Source organism: Anomaloglossus baeobatrachus, chromosome 6, assembly GCF_048569485.1.
Source record: "Anomaloglossus baeobatrachus isolate aAnoBae1 chromosome 6, aAnoBae1.hap1, whole genome shotgun sequence".
NCBI lineage: Eukaryota > Metazoa > Chordata > Amphibia > Anura > Aromobatidae > Anomaloglossus > Anomaloglossus baeobatrachus.
Genome location: NC_134358.1, coordinates 136,120,030 through 136,145,322, shown reverse-complemented (window position 1 = coordinate 136,145,322; position 25,293 = coordinate 136,120,030). Strand labels below are relative to the sequence as shown.

Genomic DNA, 25,293 nt, shown 5'->3' with positions numbered 1-25,293 from the left:
CCTGCGGCGTCACACGCAGCGATGTGTGCTGCCGCAGGAACGAGGAACAACTTCGTTACTGCTGCAGTAACGATTTTTAAGACTGGACCCCCATGTCGCCGATTAGCGATTTTGCACGTTTTTGCAACGATGCAAAATCGCTTATCGGTGTCACACGCAGCAACATCGCTAATGCAGCCGGATGTGCGTCACAAATTCCGTGACCCCAACGACTCCGCATTAGCGATGTCGCAGCGTGTAAAGCCCGTTTAAGTGAAGACCAGCAAGCAATAAGCTTACCACTGTGACACCGGCTGCTGCAAAGCATGAAGTCTATGAAGAACCCCTTTTTTAGGAAATGCACAACGAAGATAGAAAGGGCGTCTCAACTCCAAAGTCTGTAAAACATCAATTTATATTTCATGTAGGTGTGCAAAAAAAGAGCACCTTGGGTCCCCTCAAGGTGCTTTAGACTTTGCTGCAAAGGAACTTCCAGATTGTGACTCCAAAAATGGCCTCTGGAAGAGAGTAGTTACGTAGAATTTGTTCAGCCAAATCTGGTCAGCGTATGACAATCAACTATACTAGATCAGCAGAAAAACATGTAATCCAAGAATCGTAGACAATTGGGAGTGGATGAGAATGAGAAAGAAGAAGAAAAAGATATAGATGCATTGTGGCATGCTCTATGGCAGTAATAACCTGTCCTTTTTTTAAACACTCTCACATTTAAATAATTACTAAGAGAACCATAAAACTGTCTCACATACACAAAACCTCAGAATTTTTTTATATACAAATTTATTACAAAAGTGACAAAAATACAAAACACTTTCACAACTACATGGAAATTTACCTACTAGTAAACACACCAGACAACACAATAGAAAAATGTGTGTCCCCCTTCTTAATAATTAAGGATATTATATTTCCCTCCTACAAAGATCCAATCATTCAGGGTTTATATAACATCACTAGTTATTAATAGGTGCTTGTAGGAACCTGATACGGGGGACCTCTAAGATTCACAATTTAGGTCAAGCAATGGAGATTAACCCCTAGTCTGTCCGATAGTCAAGAGTCCTAAGGTCAAGGTGCCCTATGGACATCATAATACTTTATCCCCAATATTACTACGGGGTATAATCCACATAGGTTTATTTTCATCATACAAAATAGAGGTTGCTTTAGTGACAACCTACGTACCTCCAATCGACCCGACACGTTTCTCCCCCCACTTCTATGTGAGGTAGCAAACAATATAAGGATAACTGGAAGATTGTGAATCTGTCACTTTATATGTAATTGATGGAATTATACCTTGTTTGCCACTCTTGGACAGATTACATAGCTAGAGGATACTATATGTACTAACATCTCGACACCATATTATATTGATTTATTTTGTTTGTAAACGACCCCTGAAGAACCTCCCGCTGGGGAGAGAAATGCGCCGGGTCGATTGGAGGTACATAGGTTGTCAATAAAGCAACCTCTATTTTGTATGGTGCAAATAAACATATCCGGATTCTAACCTGTATTAATATTGGGGATAAAGCATTGATGCCTATAGGGTACCTTGACTTTAGGACTTTTGACTATCGGACAGACTAGGGGTTAATCTCCATTGCTTAACCTATATTGTGAATCTTCGAGGTCCCCCGTATCAGCTTCCTACAAGCACCTATAATTAATAACTAGTGATGTTATATAAACCCTGAATGATTGGATCTTTGTAGGAGGGAAATATAATATCCTTAATTATTAAGAAGGGGGACACACATTTTTCTATTGTGTTGTCTGGTGTGTTTACTACTAGGTCAATTTCCATGTAATTGTGAAAGTGTTTTGTATTTTTGCCTCTTTTGTAATACATTTGTATATAAAAAAAAATTGAGAGGTTTTGTGTATGTGAGACCATTCTATTTTTTGCCTTGAGAGCTGCATTCAGTTCTGGGAAATTGTTGTGAGCCACAACCAGCACACCATCTCTCCCCCACAGTAGTAATGTCGCCCAAAACCTCAATTACCAGTATAATGATAGCTACAGCTTTCTTTAGAAAGCATCTTGTGCCCCCCTCCCTTATAGGCAGTATGCTTATATCCAAGGGGTACACATTTTACCCCCGTTCGGAATTTTCACATGAAGCTCCTTTACCAAACCATTGCATCCAGCTTTAACATTCCTCTATCTTACATTATCATTCTATTTTCAGCTTACCATATTTATCTCCATCCACCCAGCCAGTATACTGGCATAAAGACATGCTCTTCCGTAATCACAAAACTTACAATCTGGAAACCGACTCTTCATTGTTCTTTGCTAGATCTTCTGCTATTGCACCAAGCTGGCAGACAGCAACGAACCACACATCAAAGGCCCATGAGTCACATGTGGCTCCCGAGCCTCAGGTTGAGGACCCCTGCTCTATGGGATGCCATAGTATGGAGCAGGTTCCTATAAGAAGCTAGAGTACCAACATATAGCCTGTACATGAGGCCTTAGAGATTTGATTTCTCTTATAAAAGCATATAAAATCTAAAAATAAAAATCTTATTCTGACAACCAGAGTGATTTTCCATCCCAGTGTGGACAGAAAACTAACAGTTGGTGGTCATAAGTATGATTTGTCTTTTGTATCTTCAATTTGTGTGTTTTACACTAAATGTAAAATCTATCCTACTTTATTATTTTACGCATTTTACAGATGGCTTCCATATATGTCTCAAGGATCTCTCCATTCAGAAATTGAACTGCTGAAGGAAGGTACGAATTATTTATTGATTTAAAGTGGTATAATTTAAAAGGGTTATCCCACAAACAACATTTATCACCTCTCTACAAGCGGGGTCCTGTTTGTTGGGACCGTACTGACCAGAAGCACAAGAACCTAAACTTTCCTGTCTGAATGGAGCTGTAGTGAGCATGTCAGACTATTACTCCATTCACTGCCTGTAGGGGTGGTGGCTCACTGAAAAAGGGACTAACCATAAAGCTTAACCTTTATTAACTATTTTAAATAAGCTAAACAATATTTTGACATGCTACGTATAGTACATTGTAGTCTGATGAGTATCAGTAATACTACAATGTCACTTAGCAAATGACCGTCATTAAATAAATGAAACATAAACCCAAAATACCCTTAGACTCTCTCAATTGTACTGGTGTAAGTCATATGTACTTCTATATAATTTGTGATTCTCAAATACTAATCTCTGGTCTCCGCGCGTTGCGCTTTCTCTACTATAGAAGACTCATCAGAATCAGAAGACAATTATTGGTGAAATTAGTGTAAAATTGTTATAGTTGAATTCCCATAAACAATCTGTATGTCCCTATTATGAAATGTTTACATAGAAAAGGCCTTATGGAAAAAAATGTAATTATATAAATAATTAAATCCTATACAGGAATCTATTGATATCCAATTCAAATACTCAAAGTATTACGTGGGGCTGTCTCTTGTAGTGGCTTTGGATCATCTGAGCCCACTGGTCTGGTTGAACGTGCGTGTACTGATGTAACAGCCAGGTGGACCATGTCGAACGTGGACATGAAAAATGCAAAAATATTAGTTTAATAAAGTCCATGGTTTAACAGAGAGATAATGGACATCAAACAGAGTTACAGAACACAACAAACAAGAATCACATGAACAACGTGGGCAGATAGCAGTGTAATCAAAAACCTGTGACAGATGGTAAATTAGCAGAAGACCACAGAAGCATAGCAGGAATACAGGCAACTGTAAACAGGTAACAGAATGACTGGAGACTGCTGGCGCAGAGATAGCAGGATGACTGGAGATCGCAGGCAGACAGTGAAGAGGATGACTGAAAATCACTGGTAGGCAGGTAGTAGAGAGACTGAGTTGAGGAAGGTAACAAGATCACTGGAGACCGCTGGTAGGTATGTAGCAGAGTAGGAGTAACACAGAAGTTGGACAACATTGGAAGCCGCACAACGCCAAAGGTGGACATGAGACAGGAGGTCCAAGTACCTAGGGCAGATCGGATACAGGACTCCGAAGTTCAACAGAAACAAAGATGCATCACATCAAGCCAACTACAGCTCAGTTCCTCAGAGCCCCACAAGCAAGGTTAGTATCCATCAATATCAGGACCCAGATGTAAGTCAAAGAAGCCCTTCAGAAGACCAAGACAGTTCATCAAATTGAAACCCAACAGGCTACATGCAAAGCCTGAAGTGGAGTGGAGCGCAAATCAGGGATTGGAGTGTAACATAAAGTATTAGATGACGTCTGCTATATACTCATACTTCCAGGGTCAATGACATTATACTACATTATAATATAACCTGTATACCTGTATCCTTTTATCCAATATAGCAGCAGTTATTTTTGTTTTAAAGACACGATAATATTCAATCCATCCCTTTTTAATTTTCATATATTTGCCCATACTACCTCTCTGCTGCCATTGTACATACATAGATACAGAATAAAGGTCTAAACTATGCTGAATGCTATTTCTTTATCCTTTCACAATGAATTTATATGTGCCATGACTTGGAGGTCAGTAAGAACACGACAATCATATCCCACTCACTATCACATTCAGTCTCCCTCTTTCCAATGAACCTTGCTATTATTATCTGTCCCGTGACATCACTCACATATTACCATGGTTGAACACCAATTACTATGTAGTTTATATCATTTTCCTAGGTTGCTGGACAAATTTAGCTTTATTTAATCAAACACCACATTCACAAGCACCGGCCGCTGAAGAGGCATCCTGTGTGCACAGTATATCAAATGGTGCCGCAAACACTATGGTCATTTAAAGATTTAATCACTCCCCTCCTCTGATGCCATATCCATTCCAGAATCTAACTGGCTGGTGAAAACCAATCAGAACACCGGATATGGTCTTCTCCAGCGAGACGGCACAGTGGACTTGACTCATTTGTCCAATGATAGATCACTTACATGATCACTAGTTGCTTCATTCACACAGGGAATTTTGGTCCCTATTCTCAGCTTTATAAGTATCTCTATCGCTGAACACCCAGAAGTCATACATTTATCATCAATCATGTGGATAAGTGATAACTGTTGTTTATGGTACAACCAATTTAACTCTTTGTTTTGTTTTTTTTAATTTGTAGTTTGATTTTACTATATAAATCATGAAAATGTATTTTTGTGAAAACTGCTTATAAAGATAATTTAAGAACCCATAGATAATACTCTAATGGTCTGTTATCCTATAATACATTATATAAACAAGATGTATTTGGTTGATAACCAAATAAAATGAATACAGAAAGCCTTGCTCTACTGTATAAGTACTACATGTAGCATAATACTTTCATTGCAACATATATCTTTTTCCATTCTTCAAGAATGTGCTCTTTTTGAGTTTGGATGATGGATGGAGAGGGATGCTTAACTTGTCTCTTCAGAATTCGCCATTGGTGTATCAATTGGGTTTAGATCAGGAGACACTTGGCCACTGAATCACTTTCACCCTGTTTGTCTTCAGAAGTGCAAAGATGTGTGTTGTCATGTTGAAAAAGTGCACATCTACCAATGGCATGGAGTGATGGTAGCATTTGCTCTTTCAATATAGAGCAGTACATCTGTGAATTCATTATACTATTAATGAGATGTAGCTCCCCGACACCAGCAGCACTGATGCAGCCCACATAAGGACACTGCCACCATATTTTATTGAGGCACCATGAAATTAGAAATATACATGGTGCCTACAGTTATGAATTTATGGACTTACTGCTCTATAGTGAAAGACAAGATGCTACCTTCACTCCATTCCTTTGGTGGACATGCACTTTTCCAAAGTGACAATGATCTAAAACACATACCTGTTGCATTTACAAGGAAGAAGAGGGTGAAAATGTTTCAGTGGCCAGGTATGTGTTCTGATCTTAAACAAATCAAACACATGTGTTATTCTGAAGAGACAAGTTCACATCACTCTACATCTAACATCCAAGCTCTAAAAGAGGTTATTTATTCCATACCTAGAAGACTTGGTGTTGTCCTTAACCTCTTTATGACCAAGGATGTAATGGTATGTTCTTGGTCGCCTCTCTATGATTACTGCGAGCTCCGGCAGCGAGCCTGCGGTATTCCCCGCACAACTCTGCTGATGTGTGGGCAACAGGCACGGGTGGATCCACCCATGCCTGTTAACCCCTTAGATCATGCTTTCACATCCTGACTGCACAATTTAAATGTCCCTGCCACCGGCAGTGGCTCCGGTGCTGCCATGGTAGATCGGGGTCAGCTGATGATTGCTGACGCTACCATGACTCACTTCTTCTGAGAGCCAACAGAGCACTCACAGGAAAGTAGCATTTCTGCTGATCACAGCGATGCTGTGCAGTCATAAAGTCCCCTAGAGAACTAGTAAAATAAATACAAAATGTAAAAAAGTTTAAAAAAATATGAAAAAATAAAAAAAAAATAAAAAGTTCAAATCACCCACCTTTTTCCCCCATTGGAAATAAAACAGTTAAAAAAATAAACAGCTATACACATATTTGGTACCGCCACATTCATAAATATATCAAAATATAAAATCAATTAATCTGATCAGTAAAGGGTGTGGCAAGAAAAAAAATCCAAGCGCCAAAATTATGTTTTTTGGTCCCCACAATTTTTTTTTTAAATGCAATAACAGGAGATCAAAATGTAGCATTTGCACAAAAATGGTAAAAATAAAAACGTCAGCTCAAGATGCAAAAAATAAAGTTATGTCTCTCGGAAGGAAGGCAGGAAAAAACAAAAATGAAAAAAGGAAAATCTCCCTGGGGTAAAGGGATTAAAAATCATGGAGGTCATACAAAGTGCTAGATGTTGTAGTTTTTAATGTGTGGAATATATTTTTTTGCAGCAACTAATATAAATAAACTGAAGATTTTGTAATTAAAGTTATATTGTAAAGCTTGCTTTAATATTATGGGTTAAAAAAATGTTCTATGACACTCAGTCTTGTCAAAATTTTGAAAATTGTTCTTCTGTTCAATAAAATTTAGATTAGCATCTTAATTTTCAAAGAGGGTGTACTCATTTATAGTGAGCACTGTATGAGTTATAACATACAGCATGTGTTCCTCACAATTTATTTTCATACCATCTGTTTAAATTGTCTCTTTACGTTATCGCATGGAGACCTACCAAGGTTAAGAAATGCAAGACCAACATGTACTGTATACTGGGCAGCAATAACCTCAAAGTGTATATTCCAGAATATAGAGGTATTATACTTAAAAAGAGCTGAGAATTATTGTTATTGATTGTCTATATGGTTTGTTTTGTAGAAATTGAACTAACTTCTGAAGAAAGACAGCCCACCAAAACCAATGGTAAGATTTCAGTAAGATCACACTTCCAGTACACTAATATTTAATATTTCAATGCAAGCACAAAGTCATTATTTTGCACAGTAGATATGAATCTGTCTACTTCCACATCAAAATTAGACATATTACAAATAGAGATGGGTGCTCGCTACTTGAGTCGAGCAGGTCAGATGCTCTGAAAGGGCTCACCTCGAGTAACGAGTATGGACGTCAATGATTGGGCAGTTCGGCTCTCCACCCACATACAGCCAGCCATATACAGAGCATTTCTGGGCAGAGGAAGGGCGTATTTTTCCCTTTTTTTTTCTTGACACACTACATCTGAAAACATTCTTTTTACCCCCTGCTAATGGCTCTCGCTGGGGTGCCAGCTCCCATCATTCAGTAAAGTGAACTAGCTCTTTGTGTTCTTGTTTCACGGATGACACATCTGAGCACCCGCGATACTCTGCTGAACACCGTGAGTACCTAAGCACCCTCGATCAAGTATTGAGCAGTGGTGAGCACACTTGTTCATCACTAATTGCAAACTCTTTCTTTTGTCTAATTTTCATATGCGACATTAAAGTTGTACCGTAACAGTTTAATGAATGTAATAGCAGAAACATTGCTGGTTTGAGTTTTTCCGCTAGTGCTAAATATGGGGTTGATAACATGCCACACATCGGTTTGACTAGGGTATTTCATTACAAGGCTACAACGATGAATTGAAAGTTTATTCTTTGCTATGGCTGCAAAAAGTAATGACCTCTTATCCTTCACTCAAGACTATCTGTGAGGATGAACTAGCCACCCCATTCTCAAAGTACCAATTCCCATTACATTTTAGTGACAGAGTGCTCCTTGTCTGACTGTTACCCCAATGTCCTCCAGTGGGATCTAATAACATTGTGGTCTGCCTCTAGAACAAATATACCATATTTTTCAGATTATAAGACACACTTTTCCTCCCAAAAATTTGGGAGAAAAATGAGGGTTGCATCTTATAATGCAAATGTAGCTTACCGGGAGGGTGGAGGAGAGTAGTTGCGGGAGGCAGGGGCAATGCTGTGGGCTGTGAGCAGCTCTGTTCTGTGGGCAGTGCACTTCTCTGTGCTGCGGGCAGGCGGTGCGCTGCGGGTGGGCGATGCAACGCTCTGTTCTGTGGGTGGGCGGTGCTCTGTTCTGTACTGCGGGTGGTGCTCTGCTCTGTGCTGCGGGTAAGCGGGCAGGCAGTACTCTGCGAACTGTAGTGAGGCGGTGTGAACTTCAAACAATGCACCCGGAGTTGGCGCGTGCACCGTTTGAGCTCCCGGCTCAAGATCTCATCTGCGCATGCGCCGCCTCTGGCCCATTGATGTCCCAGCAGTGGACTTAAGGAAAATGGTGTCCAGAGGTGGCGCGTGCGCAGATGAGATCTTGGCTTGTCATTGAGCCAAGAGCTCAATCTGTGCACGTGCCAACTCCAGGCACAATTTCTTTGAAGCCCGCACTGCCGACAGTTCCTGGATGTTTTCTCAGCCTCACAGCTCCACGGACATCTGGAACACCCACCGCACCTGCTCCACCACTGTCACTGCCTTTTGGGACCCCCGCTCCACCACCGCTGCCGCCACCCCCTCCTTACCCGGTAAGACACCACCGGATAATAAACCCATTTATTTTTCTCTAAATTTGGGGTGCGTCTTATATTCCTGTGCATTTTATAAACCCCAAAATATGGTAACTACTGTTATTTATGTGCCAAAATAGTGGGCGTGGCAAAAAAATTACCAAAGTCTCGTATGAGTCTTGTATGATACCATATGTCGAATCTTGTCTCTCTAAGCAGAATAGTAGTAAAATGCGTACTTTTGCTAATCAATTTAAAATCTGTATGGCAACCTGGACCTATCCAAATTGAAACCCATTTGGCCAATATTGAATTATTTTACAAAACTTTGATGACAGCAACAGACGATAAATGTCAAAAGTGCCACCAGTCCAAGAACAGATTTAGGGAAAATTTATCAGGATTGGGTTTCATGCTCCAGTTTGTTGAACCAATAGGCAATCCATGAGCCAGAAAATGCAATCTATGCCACCTATGAGCATACATTTTAGTAACAATCTGCATTATTTTCTGCACGCATTATAGCTACTTTTTGCAGTTCAGTTGACCATACATATCTAATTGTTAAGCACTGGCCAGTTTCAGATACATTTCCGGACAGACACAAAAGGGCAAAAAGTTAGAATTTCTGTGCCAAAATTCTATGTCCCAAATTTTGCAACTTTTAATACCAGAAATCTGGCATAGATGAAATAATGAATCCTCTCATATTTACCGGTATTTCATTTTCTGAAGTTGTTGTCTACATTTATAGTTTCCAATGTTTTTTCTAATCTGATCAAGGCATAGATTGGAGTCATTAGTTAAAAAGGACTCACTATTCTTATCTTTACAGAGGGGGAATGGAAGATCACTCTTGTAACTGGCAATGTAACCAATGCTGGCACAGATGCCACAGTATTCCTTTATGTCTACGGCACAGAAGAAAGTTCTGGCCCCATAATGTTGGGATCAGGGAGTCATCAACTGTTCAATGTGAACAGTGCAGATACGTTCCAGGTATGTGACTCATATTGTGGCTGTTTACAATGCTGTAATTACCAGATTTACATAAACAGATGGTTATCATTCAGCCTGGATAAAAGTGAAGAGATAATTATTAAAATTCTCAAACTTCAATAAACAAGCTGTAGGCTATGTGCACAGTGGTGAGATTCGTCCTCAATTCATCTGTCATCCATGCTGTTCCAAAAAATCTGGACCTTTTTGTTGAGAAATATATGGGGCAATTTTATAAATTCTTAACATTTGAGTTTGTCATGAGCAACAAAATATACAAAGCCAGGGCCAATGTCAAACATGGTGGAGACCACAACTCTCACCTCCAGACACATGGCTCCCCTCAGGCCTGCAGGGCATGCACTTAGAGAGGGCTTCTGCGTGTACTGTATTATATCATCCTTGGATATTGATTTTACTTACTGCCATTAAATTCCACAGCACTTCACAGACATCATCACTGACACCACTGGAACTCACAATCTAAATTCCCTATAAGAGTAACCACGATCTGCCCACGCTGTTGTCTAGAAGCAGTGTCATCCCTTATGTGGAGACACTAGTGTCCTGTCCCAGAGAATGCAGTATCCGTGCCCGTGATCAGGATTCTGGGCGCAGCGGATTTTCACTGTGTTGTCCCACTGAGTCCCCGCAAGCATAAATTGACATGCTGTGGCTCACCACAGGTCAGTGTATGCTTCATCTAAAAGAAGCACAGTGGGCATGAGATTTTTATAAATCTCATCCACTGTACGTGTGCTGTACACCACAATGTTTAGGACACAGTGAGAATACGATACATCCAAAACCCTGCTAACATTGATCATGTACACTCACCCTAAGTGTCTTTGGAGCGTGGGTAAAAACAGAAGTACCAGGAGGAAACCCACGGGGAGTACATACAAACTCCTTGGAGATGTTGTCTTTAGTGGAATTTGAACCCTAGGGCCCCAGTGCTGGAAAGCAATATTGCTAACCACGAAAATATCAGATCATTGTCACACTACGTGCGTGGCGAGCATGTTCAGACCAACAAATGTCTGAGGCATAACAAAAAACACCTAACAATAACACCACAAATAAGGGGAAACACCAGGAACAGAAAAACAATGGTGGGCCCTGGCACCAGTGAGAGGGTAGATGGATACCTCCTGCCTTCATCTGGTGCTGTATCCTGCACTCCTCGTCAGATCCTATACAGCCTCCAAACCTGTTGCCACGCAAGAATACCTGAAGCCCTAAAAAATCACTACTGTTGTCCTAACTGAGGAGTGGGGCGGTGCGGCTCACTAGGCTCAACCCTACACTAATACAAGAGGGTAGGTGAGACATACAACCAAAATAGAGAAGATTCAACTTCAGGACGAATCCTCAGCAGCTTTTTCACCAAAAGGAACCAGTACACAAATGGCTTTGTATAATCAGCAAACCTTGCTGGGAGACCTGGCTATTTAAACCCAAGGGGGGGTGTCTACAGAGGAGGTGCAGCTGCCCTTAACTGCAGGAGAGTTGCTTGCAGAAAAACTGGCATTAACTATTTCTGCACCAAAAGAAATGAAACCACATTTAAATGCAGAGTCCCAGATAGAAATAATAAGGGTCTCCAGTAGTCAAGCTGCCAATAATCTCCAAAAACAGGGAGACGGCAGTGACAGCCATTTTTTTTTTGCATTTTCATTACTAGTTACTAGTGTTGAGCGGACCCGGCACGGCAAAATCTGGATCCGCGCAATTTGAGCGATAGATCCGAGTGTCTGTCTCTCTCTCCCCCTCCCCCTCACACCCCCTCTCTCCCTCTCCCTCTCTCTCTCTCTTCCTCTCTCTCTTTCTTCCTCTCTCTCTCTCTCCCTCTCTCTCTCCCTCTCTCTCTCTCTCTTCCTCTCTCTCTCTCTCTCCCTCTCTCTCTTCCTCTCTCTCTCTCTCTCTCTCCCTCTCTCCCTCTCTCTCTCTCCCTCTCTCTCTCTCCCTCTCTCTCCCTCCCTCTCTCTCCCTCTCTCTCTCCCTCTCTCTCTCCCTCTCTCTCCCTCTCTCTTCCCCTCTCTCTCTCTTCCCCTCTCTCTCTCTTCCCCTCTCTCTCTCTTCCCCTCTCTCTCTCTCTTCCTCTCTCTCTCTCTCTCTTCCTCTCTCTCTCTTCCTCTCTCTTCCTCTCTCTTCTCTCCTCTACTAGTTACCCTTTCATAAGGTTTACCTTCAAATACTTACTTTAACCAGTATTTGGGTTAGTATTCAGAATACACAAAAAAGAAGGGAAACTGACAAAACAAGATTATTGATCAAGATGCCACATCGGTCACATAGCATCATGATTATAAACAGGGCTGCAAAAAAAAAAAAAAAATTATATATATATATATATATATATATATATATACAAAAATATCTAAAAAAGAAGCTTACAAAATATTAACTAGATTAAAGAAATACAATAGATAAATTGAAGCAAAAAGTAGGATTTTTTGTTTCCCGCCACTTAAATCAATTATGACGCAAATAATTCTTACTACTCCTACTAATGTTTTATTATATGGCTGTTAAAGAGACCTATACCCCACAAAAGAACCCATTCTACAAATTGAATACTTGACTGCCTCAGAGTGTAAAGTGGGCTTTACACGTTGCGACATCGGTAACGATATATAGTCGGGCTCACGTCGTAAGTCGCTTAGTGACGCCGCTGCACAGGTATGTGCGTGTGACGCTGCCGTAGCGATAATGTTCACTATGGCAGCGATCACACAATATTGCACACACGACGGGGTCGGGTGCTATCGCGCGCAACATCACTAGCAATTGCTCGCGATGTCGCAGCGTGTAAAGCACCCTTATCTGCATGTACTCGTCTGACTATCGGATGAGTGCTGGAGCTGCCAGCTATTTACATGCATTATTCTGATCCATAAATTGGACCAAAGTAATATATGCTGCAATTTTTTTCTTCACATTAATCTGAACGCCCCTACTGAATAAGTTGAGTCTGTGTACTATCTATGTGCTGACAACCAAAAATTAGATAGCACATGTCCGATTTATATGCTCGTCTGCATGAACTCTAAGTGACACATCACTGGATTAAGGGTCTCTGTCTCTACATTATGCTGCTCTCAGATAGGGGAGCAAATATCTGGTGACAGGTTCCTTTTAGGTAGTAGTATTGTGTTATATGCATAGTATACATAGAATCCTACATGTACAGCACATTGCCTTGACCAAGCATTAATGGATAAAAAAATGGAAAATCAACAGAAATAAAACAAACACTTAAGGCCTGAAACACACTTTCGCATAAAAAACGTACATGTCTGACGTTCCGTTTTTCGGGTCCATGTTCCGTTTTTTATGGGCATTTCTCCGGTACGTGTGACATCCGTGTGATGGCGTATGCTTGCCGTCTGTGCGTGTGGAATGTCCGTGTATGTGTACGTGTCATGTCCGTGTGGTGTCCGTATGTGTAGATCTGTGTGTGTTGTTAAATGTCGTTGCTACATACCCGCTGACAGCCGACACAGACAGAGACGACTGATGAGAATGAACTTGGGTGAACCTCACCCGACTTCATTGTCATACCACGGCTCTGTCTGTGTGTGGCGTCCTGATTAGTGGACATCCGTGATAGAATCACCGGTGTCCGCTAATCCCCTGAGTAACTGAAGTTAGCGGCGACAGTTGCGCTGCCGTCAATCAGGTTACCCGCGGCTAGCTGGAGATCTCAGGAGCAACAAGCAGTGCGTCCAGAAAGAAAAGAGTGGTAGTTATGGGCGACTCACTACTAAGAGGCACGGAGGCAACTATCTGCAGGCCGGACATAACCGCACGAGAAGTATGCTGCCTCCCGGGAGCAAAAATCAAGGATGTGGCCAACAGGATACCAACTATCCTCGGATCCAAAGACGAATACCTGTTCCTATTGATACATGTAGGAACAAACGACACGGCAAGAAATGATCTACCAACTATTTGTGAAGACTTTGAAATTCTGGGGAAGAAAATAAAGGAACGGAATGTACAGGTTGTTTTCTCATCAATCCTCCCAGTCGATGGCCATGGTGTCAGAAGATGGAATAGGATACTAGATTTGAACAACTGGCTACGACGATGGTGCAGGCAGCAAGGATTTGGATTCTTGGACCATGGAGTGAATTACCTCTACGATGGACTTCTCGCAAGAGACGGGATACACCTCACAAAACCTGGGAAACACACGTTCGCCAGAAGGCTTGCCACACTCATCAGGAGGGCTTTAAACTAGAAGAAGAGGGGATGGGTGAAAAAACAGCAGACAAGAACATGCAGCAGAAGGACAAACTAATCAAGGATACTAGATGCCGTAAAGAGGACCCAAGACAGGGTACTAAGAAGGAAGCTAAGAAAAGGGGAGCAAAACTTCTTTCCTGCATGCTGACCAATGCAAGAAGCCTGACGAATAAGATGGAAGAACTGGAGCTGGTAATGTATGAGGAAAAATACGACATAGTAGGAATAACTGAGACATGGTTAGATGACAGTTATGACTGGGCGGCTAACCTGCAAGGATATGAATTGTTTAGGAGGGATCGTAAAAAAAGGAAAGGGGGTGGAGTCTGTCTATATATAAAGTCCAGTTTAAAGCCCAGACTAAGAGAAGATATTCAAGAGGAAAATGAAGAGGTGGAGTCTCTATGGGTGGAGATACAAGGAGGGAAAACTAATAAAATCCTCATAGGGGTTTGTTATAAGCCACCAAATATAACAGAAACTACTGAAAATGTATTATTGAAACAAATAGACAAAGCAGCAAATCACAATGAGGTGATTATTATGGGGGACTTCAACTACCCCGATATAGACTGGGAAACTGAAACCTGAGTATCTCAAAAAGGAAACCGGCTTCTGTCAGTAACTAAGGATAATTTTCTGTCCCAACTTGTGCCGGGCCCAACTAGAGGGGCAGCCCTTCTGGACTTAATTTTAAGCAACAGGCCAGATAGAATAACAGACGTACGAGTGGATGGGCACCTAGGGAACAGTGACCACAATATAATACAATTCCACTTGTCCTTCAGTAAGGTGCCTTGGAGGGGGGTTACAAAAACGCTGAATTTCGGGAAAGCAAAGTTTGATCAGCTTAGAGAAGACCTTCGCCAAATTGATTGGGACAATGTCCTCAAAAATGGGAGCACAGAAAATAAGTGGGAAATTTTTAAATCTGTATTAAACACCCACTGCGAGCGAGCCATACCATACGGATATAAGAGGGCTAGGAACAGGAGAAAACCAATGTGGCTAAATAAGGATGTAAAAGGGGCAATGAATAATAAGAAAAAGGCATTTAAAAAGCTAAAACAAGAAGGCAGAGAAGAAGCATTAAAAAGATATAGAGAAAAAAATAAAATGTGTAAAAAACAAATACATTTAGCAAAAGTAGAAACTGAGAGACTCATTGCTAAGGAAAGCAAAACAAATCCCAAACTATTCTTTAATTATATAAACAGAAAAAAGATTAACATTGATGGTGTTGGCCCTTTAAAGAATAATGAGGGTAAAATCATAGAAAGCGATGTGGGAAAAGCAAATGTTTTAAATACTTTTTTCTCAACTGTGTTCACACAGGAAAAGCATATGCCACGGGAAATGCAGAGTGATCATGTAAACGCTTCATTAAGTATGACCTGCCTAACCCAGGAAGAAGTGCAGAACCGACTTAGTAACATTAAAATTGACAAATCACCAGGCCCTGATGGCATTCACCCTCGGGTATTAAGGGAGTTAAGTAATGTGATAGACAGGCCTCTATTCCTTATATTTAAAGACTCTATAGAAACTGGGTCTGTTCCACTGGATTGGCGGCTAGCAAATGTGGTACCAATATTCAAAAAAGGGTGTAAAAGGGAACCTGGAAACTATAGGCCGGTAAGCTTAACATTGTTGTGGGTAAAATGTTTGAAGGGTTTTTAAGGGATACTATTATGGAATGTCTCAATGTTAATAATTGTTTAACTCCATATCAACATGGATGTATGAAGGATCGCTCCTGTCAAACTAACCTGATCAGCTTCTATGAGGATGTAAGCGCTCACATGGACCAAGGAGAATCATTGGATGTCATTTATCTCGACTTCGGTAAAGCATTTGACACTGTCCCACATAAAAGATTGATAAGTAAAATGAGAAAGCTTGGGCTCGGGGAAAATGTGTGTAGATGGGTAGGTAGCTGGCTTAATGGTAGAAAACAAAGAGTGGTTATTAATGGCGCATACTCAGATTGGGCCAGGGTTACTAGTGGGGTGCCACAGGGGTCTGTATTGGGCCCCCTACTATTTAATATATTTATTAATTATCTTGTGGATGGTTTACAGAGTAAAATATCAATATTTGCAGATGATACAAAACTATGTAAGGTAGTTAACACAAAGGAGGACAGTTTGCAACTACAGATGGATTTGAGTAAATTGAAGAATTGGGCTGAAAAATGGCAAATGAGGTTTAACACAGATAAGTGTAAGGTTATGCACATGGGAAGGAGAAACAGATGCTACGATTACTTACTAAATGGGAAACTGCTGGGGAAATCAGACATGGAAAAAGACTTAGGCATCTTAGTCAATAAGAATCTAAATTGAAGTGCCCAGTGTCAGGCAGCAGCCACCAAAGCAAATAGGGTGATGGGATGCATTAGAAGAGGTCTGGGGGCACGAGATGAAAACATCATTCTCCCTCTGTACAAATCACTCGTCAGACCACACTTGGAGTATTGTGTGCAATTTTGGGCGCCGGTGCTCAAGAAAGACATTACTGAACTTGAAAGGGTTCAGAGGCGGGCTACTAAAATAATAAATGGAGTGGGTGCATTAGAATACACGGAAAGGTTATCAAAATTAGGTCTATTTACTCTAGAAAAGAGAAGACTTAGGGGAGACCTAATAAATATGTACAAATATATCAGAGGGCCATATAGAGATCTCTCCCATTATCTGTTTGTACCAAGGACTATGACAAGAACAAGGGGGCATTCCCTTCGATTGGAGGAAAGAAAATTCCTACATCAGCATAGAAGAGGGTTCTTCACGGTAAGAGCAGTGAGGCTCGGGAACTCTCTTCCTGAGGAAGTGGTGATGGCCAACTCACTGAATGAATTTAAGAGAGGAATGGATGCTTTTCTTGATAGCAATAGTATAGAAGGTTATAAATAGCATAATCTTACAGGTAGATAGAAGAGCGACCAAGATTATTAGAGGAATGGGTGGGCTGCAACACCAAGACAGGTTATTAAACTTGGGGTTATTTAGTTTGGAAAAACAAAGGCTTAGGGGGGATCTAATCACAATGTATAAACATATGAGGGGACAGTACAGAGACCTTTCCAAAGATCTCGTTACACCTAGGCCTGCGACTGGAACACGGGGGCATCCGCTACATCTTAAGGAAAGAAGGTTTAATCATAACCACAGACGAGGATTCTTTACTGTACGACCAGTGAGACTATGGAACTCTCTGCCGCATGGTGTTGTAATGAGTGATTCACTACTAACATTTAAGCAGAGCCTGGATGCCTTTCTTGAAAAATATAATATTACCAGTTATGTATATTAGATTTTAGACAGGGTATTGATCCAGGGAACTAGTCTAATTGCCGTATGTGGAGTCAGGAAGGAATTTTTTTCCCCATTGGAGCTTATTTGACACATTGGGTTTTTTTTTGCCATCCTCTGGATCAACATGTTCGGCTACGGGTTGAACTAGATGGACTTAGGCGGGCTTTGCACACTACGACATCGCAGGTGCGATGTCGGTGGGGTCAAATTGAAAATGACGTATTTCCGGCATCGCATGCGACATCGTAGTGTGTAAAGGCTCGATGATACGATTAATGAGCGCAAAAGCGTCGTAATCGTATCATCGGTGCAGCGTCGGCGTAATCCTTAATTACACTGACGCGACGGTCCGATGTTGTTCCTTGCTTCTGCAGCAGCACACATCGCTGTGTGTGAAGCCGCAGGAGCGAGGAGCATCTCCTACCGGCGTCACCGCGGCTTCCGTAGATTATGCGGAAGGAAGGAGGTGGGCGGGATGTTTACATCCCGCTCTTCTCCGCCCCTCCGTTCCGATTGGCCGCCTGCCGTGTGACGTCGCAGTGACGCCGCACGACCCGCCCCCTTATTGAGGATGCGGGTCGCCGGCCAGAGCGACAGTCGCAGGACAGGTGAGTCCATGTGAAGCTGCCGTAGCGATAATGTTCGCTACGGCAGTTATCACAAGGATATCGCAGTTGCGACGGGGGCGGGGACTATCGCGCTCGGCATCGCAGCATCGGCTTTCAAGGATATCTTGAAAAATTGATGCTGTTTGTGTGCTCACAAAACAAATATTATTTTGATTTAAGGCCCCGTCACACACAGAGATAAATCTTTGGCAGATCTGATGTTGCAGTCAAATCATGGATATATTGTTCCATTTGTACACAGCTACAAACCTGGCACTGATTGTCCACAATTTCACTGCAACCACAGATCTGCCAAAGATTTATCTCTGTGTGTGACAGGGCCTTTAGAGTTCTATTTTGTGCATTCACTTTGGATTTTGCTAATTTATAATAATATAATATTAACATTTCTATTTTTTATAGCATTCTTACAATGTAGCTACGCACCTAAAATTTTTGCATTGTGCTTAACATTTTTTTTTTCAAAATCCAGTAAATATTCATTTGTTACAAATTCTCTTTTTGTAGTCATCCATGTCTCATATTGCAATGTGTAACCTCCCATTATTTACCATGCATGTGGAAAAGAAATGTGCATGTTTTTGTTTAAAAAGTAGACCATTGCTTTAATTGATATGTTTTCACCTATGCCAGATAATGCATTGGAATTCATCCAGCCTCAGTAAAGACTGGGGTCAAATATTGAACATACTGCCCAAAATGAAATCTTTCAGGAAAGTAATTGAGAAGACTATATGCTGTTATTTTTATGTGTGGCCGCAGCTATGGCTGCCAATGCAGTCACTTAAGACGCGATTCCCTTAGGAGTTTCTCTCTTTGTATTTTCATTGCTGTTTCTGTCAATGTTCATCATCCTTAGAAGCTGCTTCCTTACTATACACCTAGAAGTTATATGACCACTTTCATGGTTTAAAGGTAAGGTATCGCGTTTTTTTTATTTTTGTATTAAAAATAGTGATTATGAAATCAAGTATTTTTAATAAAAAATGAAAATCACAGCTTTTATAGCTTTTATTTCATTCTAATTTTACTGGAGGCACTGGGGGCTGCTATGCTGGATTTGCTGTGTGTGTAACGACAGTTACTCACTCCTTTATGGCAGCCCCTGTGCATAGAGAATAGTGGTCGTGATCCGACCCCATCATTTACATTACAGTGGGCGTCTGCTGTGACCTGGACGCGCCCCCTGGGCTGTCCAGATCACAACAGAGGGAGGAGATCAGCGCCATCATTGTGGAGCTCACAGCGTATGCTGTTTGCTCCACTGTAGCCCTGTCAACCGCTGGGATATGTGAGTACGGGCTGCCTACCCTCCCCTCCCCCCCGTTACCGTCTCTGATGACACCCCATCCCTCCGCTCTTCCCAGCCCCCGCTCTGCCCCCGCTACTGCTACCACCACCCCTCCCCCCCACCGTTACCTTCTCCGATGACACCCCCTCCCTTCGCTCTCCCCAGCCACTGCCCTGCCCGCCGTCGCTGCTGCTGTGTGTGTGTGTGTGCCACTGCATATGAGTACCGCCGCTGCTACCGCTGGTACTGTCTGCACGACTGTGTATCTAATCCTCTCCTGTGTGATACTGTCTGCACAGCTGTGTATCTAATCCTATCCTGTGTGATACTGTCTGCATGGCTGTGTATCTTATCCTCTCCTGTGTGATACTATCTGCACGGCTGTGTATCTAATCCTATCTTTTGTGATACTGTCTGCACGGCTGTGTATCTAATCCTCTCCTGTGTGATACTGTCTGCACGGCTGTGTATCTAATCCTATCCTGTGTGATACCGTCTGCACAGCTGTGTATCTAATCCTATCCTGTGTGATACTGTCTGCTGAGCCTTGTATCTAATCCTATCCTGTGTGATACTGTCTGCTGTGCCGTGTATCTAATCCTATCCTGTGTGATGCTGTCTGCACGGCTGTGTATCTAATCCTATCCTGTGTGCTATTATCTGCAGGGTTGTGTATCTAATCCTATCCTGTGTGATACTGTCTGCACTGCTGTGTATCTAATCCTCTCCTGGGTGATACTGTCTGATGAGCCATGTATCTAATCCTATCCTGTGTGATACTGTCTGCACGGCTGTGTATCTAATCCTCTCCTGTGTGATACTGTCTGCTGAGCAATGTATCTAATCCTATCCTGTGTGATACTGTCTGTACGGCTGTGTATCGAATCCTCTCCTGTGTGATACTGTCTGTACGGCTGTGTATCTAATCCTATCCTGTGTGATACTGTCTGCTGAGCCGTGTATTTAATCCTATCCTGTGTGATACTGTCTGCTGAGCCGTGTATCTAATCCTATCTCGTGATACTGTCTGCAGGGCTGTGTATATAATCATATCCTGTGTTATACTGTCTGCATGGCTGTGTATCTAATCCTATCATGTGATACTGTCTGTACGGCTGTGTATCTAATCCTATCCTGTGTGATACTGTCTGCACGGCTGTGTATCTAATCCTCTCCTGCGTGATACTGTCTGCTGAGCCGTGTATCTAATCCTATCCTGTGTGATACTGTCTGCTGAGCTGAGTATCTAATCCTGTCCTGGGTGATACTCCTGCTGTCCTTTGTGACACTTTAAGGTACCGTCACACATAACGAGATCGCTAGCGAGATCGCTGCTGCGTCACGCAGTAGCGATCCCGTTAGCGATCTCGTTATGTGTGACATCTACCAGCGATCAGGCCCCTGCTGTGAGATCGCTAGTCGTTGCAGAATGGTCCAGGCCATTTTCTTCATTCAAAGGCAGTGTCCTGCTGGGCAGGACACATCGCTGTGTTTGACACTGTGTGACAGGGTCACAGTGACTGCTGAGATCGTTATGCAGGTCGCTACTGCGACCTGTATCATTCCTGCATCGTTGGTAAGGTCTGACTGTGTGACATTTCACCAGCGACCTCCCAGTGACTTACCAGCGATCCCTATCAGGTCGCATTGTTTTCGGGATCGCTGGTAAGTAGTTGTGTGAGACTGGGCCTTTAGACATTTCTGGCCACCAACAAAATGGCTCTGCACTGTGTCCCTACATGTCATTCTCTGTTATCTGTTGTAAACACTCAGATTAGGAGGCATGCCATCACGCATAGGAGAGCAGACTCCGCCCACTTTACTGCAGCTGTAATCTGAGTTTTTTCTACAGTTGGATTTCTGTAGGATTTCAGAAGCTGCTCCCCCTAGTGTTTATCAGTGGAAACAGTGGAAAATATCAAACTTTTTTAATTTTTTTTTACATTTTGCTCAATTAAAAAAAATATAATATATATATATATATATATATATATATATATATATATATATATATATATATATATATATATATATATATATAATATAAATAATTTTTAAACAAAACCTTAAAGGGAACCTGTCATCAGAAATTTGGCTTTCAACCTAAATGTTTTCCCCTCTGCAGCTCCTGGGCTGCATTCTATTAAGGTTTCTATACATTTTGTGCCCCCTTTTAAACCAAAATAAATACTTTATAAAACTGTACCTTTCGGTTTGAAAATCTTGTAAATTATCCATGGGGGCGGGCCGTGTGGCGTCCGTTGCTGTATCTTACGCCATCCCCCATGCTCCAAATCATCACTGAGGACGCCGCCCACTGCGCCCGAGGTCCCGTGCACGCCGGGACACCTAGTGACGTGATCGCAGGCACGAGAGTATGAGCGGCGCTGTGATTGCATCGCAAGTACCCGCCCATTCTCTCGTGCCCGCCCTTTCCTCACTGTCTCCAGCGTTCTGCGCCGGCCCGACGTTACCTCCTTCCCATCGTACCCTGCAGCAGGAAATAGATGGGAGGAGTGGAGCAGGCCACTACAGGAGAAGCGGAGGATCTGAGCGACGTACAGAGGGGAGAGTGCGCCCACGAGAGTATGGGCGGGCACTTGCGATGCAATCACAGCGCCGCCCATACTCTCGTGCTTGCGACCACATCACTAGGTGTCCCGGCGTGCACGGGACCTCGGGCGCAGTGGGCGGCGTCCTGAGGGATGATTTGGAGCATGGGGGACGGCGTAAGATACAGCAACGGACGCTACACGGCCCGTCCCCATGGATAATTTACAAGATTTTCAAACCGAAAGGTACAGTTTTATAAAGTATTTATTTTGGTTTAAAAGGGGGCACAAAAAGTATAGAAACCTTACTAGAATGCAGCCCAGGAGCTGCAGAGGGGAAAACATTTAGGTTGAAAGCCAAATTTCTGATGACTGGTTCCCTTTAAAATATTACTACTTTACATTTTTTCAGTTATTGAATTTTTTTTTTCTGACAATATATTCCCTTTAAACAAAGTGAATGTCCCTTTAAAATTCAAGGCACAATATTTTCCAATGAATAAACCTATTTACAAAATTCTCATTATTTGTTGTAATATGAATTTTACTAGTAGGTGTAAATTAGCAACTTTAAAAAAAACCACATGTTTTTAAAATCAGAAAACAGTTGGTAATAACTGATTTTATATTTATACAGTTGGTCACAAAGCCCAATGAGGCTATGACATAGACTAATCAGTGCCCCATGGACTGGTTAGTCTATATCATGGCCTCATTGGACTTTGGTGCCTAAAAATAGATGTCAACAATGTGTAATGAAAGTCAAGCAGCTGAATGTAACCACTGACCAGGCTCAAACTGGCCCATGGGGAACATGTGAAGGTCCCCGTAGGCCCCTATATGAGCATTGCTTGACACAGTAGATTTAATGTAGGATTTAAAGACAAAGACATGATCTCATTTTATTTAATAAACATTGTAGCTTATATAGACGTACAAGCCAATTTATGAATGAAAGTCGGGTCATCTTGCATGTAACTGAGCACTGTGCTCCCAGTATCAGTGGTACTGTTGTGCCTTTGCCTCTTGGCACCCCAGTCAAACGCTGAACAGGATATTTATACAATCTGCATTTAAGAATATGCTAAGTAGAGAATACAAAGTATGAAGTCAGGTGGATTCAGAACTTTCAAATGTTTGTGTTTTAAGGTATAATATGCTAGGTTTGCACTTTTTGCTCATTTCTTCTTTAGGTAGCACTCCCATCAAAGTTTTTATCCTCTTAGTATATTGCAATTAACATTTTATATAGCACTGTGTACATACAATTACTCATTTTGCCTTTCTACCCAGTAAATTCTTCTCTTTTTTTCTACTCTATGTTGAAACTGGAAGTCTCTTGTCCCTGCATGAATCATTCCGCTCTTCTACTCCACTCCGCACTTTGCCACTGACTTTTACAGTGATGACTCTTGCAGGGAAAATGTTTCTACATAGAATTTAGAAATGTCTGTTTGTAATTACGCGATATCATAGACTTAATGGTAAAAAGAAGAATTAACTGTATAAAATGGCAAAATGAGCAATTGTAAGTGCACAATGGTAATAACATAATATGATGACTGCAATATATTGCTAATGTATTGCCTCCTGGCATCCGTTGTAGTTATGTGTTTCATTTTGGAAAGGTGAAATTAATCTGCTTTCACCAAACATTTAAATAGAAATTATTATCATAAATTAAAACATGTAACAGTACAGTTCTGTTTGTCATGTCAGAACTTCTGACAGCAACTGTCCGGCCAATAGTAGTAAAGGCATCAGCAGGGAAGAAGAGGGCATAATGGAATAAATGTCACATTGCTCATCCTAGTCACAACATGATGATTTTGACTTTAATATTGGCAAAATCAGCTAGAATCAGATCAGTGTTCTGCTCATTCCAACTGCTCTGCTGCCATTACACTTAATGTTGTATATAGCAGAATTTCCATTATTGGCATCTGTTTCTGTTCTGCCTCATAATCCCCTATGTTCCTTAGCACCCACAGCATCCTGAGAGCTAAGGAACATACAACACCAGAACCCCTTCCAGTTGATGTAGTAGAAGAAATGAACAGTCATCCTTTGTACTTAGATGACATGGAGCAGGGAGAGATGGAAGACATGATTCTAAAGCCAAACTGTGTTGCCTGCTCTGGAAGCCTTGGTTACAGTGACAATGTTAGTAGCCCTCTGAGCCAGTGCATATCAAGATGTGGGAATCCAGTAGGTGGCAAGGAGCTCAGGCCAGGGAGGAAACATGTGAGTTCAGTTTGTGACAGGTTCAGTTTTAGATAGAGGGAGGACATGATGTTGGAGAAGGCGGACATAAAATCGGTAGTATTTTGTAATAAATCAGGGGTGGTGTTAGGAGAATATGTGTATAGTTGGGTGTTCTCAGCATAGAGATGGTACTGGAAACCAAATCTGCTAATCATTTGTCCAATAGGGGCAGTGTATAGAGAGAAAAGGAAGGGGTCTAAGACTGAACCCTGAGGAACCCCGACCGTAAGGGGAAGAAGAGAGGAGCCGGCAAAGAATAGAGTGAATGAGCGGTCAGAGAGGTAAGAGGAGAACCAAGAAAGGATGGTGTCCTTGAACCCGATAAAGCGGAGCATAGTAAGGAGGAGCTGCTGATCCACAGTATCGAATGCAGCAGAGAGATCCAGGAGAATCAGCAGGTAGTAGTGATCATTAGATTTAGCTGTAAAGGAGAGGGTTATCTAACAGATAGCGGATTAAACGGGAGTGGAGCAAGCGTTCCAATAGTTTGGAGATGAAGGGGAGATTAGAGAGAGGTCTGTAGTTAGTGGCACAATTTTGGTCCAGGAATGTTTTTTTAAGTAATGGGTGTATGCTGGCATGTTTTAAGGAGGGAAAGACACCAGAGGAGAGAGAGAGATTGAATATTTTAGTTAGGTGAGTGGTGACAGCTGGGGTGTCAGATTTAAGGAGATGTGAGGGAATAGGGTCACTGGTGCAAGTAGTAGGGAGAGAGGATGCGAAGAGCCTGGTGACTTCTTATTCTGTGACTGGATCAAAGAGTGAAAGGAAGCTAGATGAAGTGTAGGAGGGTAGACAATGTGTGGTGTTATGAGGCTGTGAGGAAATTTCCTGACGTACAGTGCCTACAAGTAGTATTCAATCCCCTGCAGATTTAGCAGGTTTACACATTCGGAATTAACTTGGCATTGTGACATTTGGACTGTAGATCAGCCTGGAAGTGTGAAATGCACTGCAGCAAAAAAGAATGTTATTTCTTTATTTGTTTTGTTTTTTTAAATGGTGAAAAGTTTATTCAGAGGGTCATTTATTATTCAACCCCTCAAACCACCAGAATTCTGTTTG

General features: G+C 41.8%; 1 protein-coding gene across 1 annotated transcript in view; it reads left to right on the top strand.

Moving 5' to 3' along the window:
* RP1 (RP1 axonemal microtubule associated) overlaps positions 1-25,293 on the top strand; it is a 752,859-nt gene that overhangs the window by 270,010 nt on the left and 457,556 nt on the right. Inside the window, exons 22-24 of the mRNA XM_075316343.1 lie at positions 2,688-2,746; positions 7,292-7,336; positions 9,760-9,923. Of these exons, the coding sequence (XP_075172458.1) occupies positions 2,688-2,746; positions 7,292-7,336; positions 9,760-9,923 (268 nt within the window). The remainder of the gene's footprint in view (positions 1-2,687; positions 2,747-7,291; positions 7,337-9,759; positions 9,924-25,293) is intronic.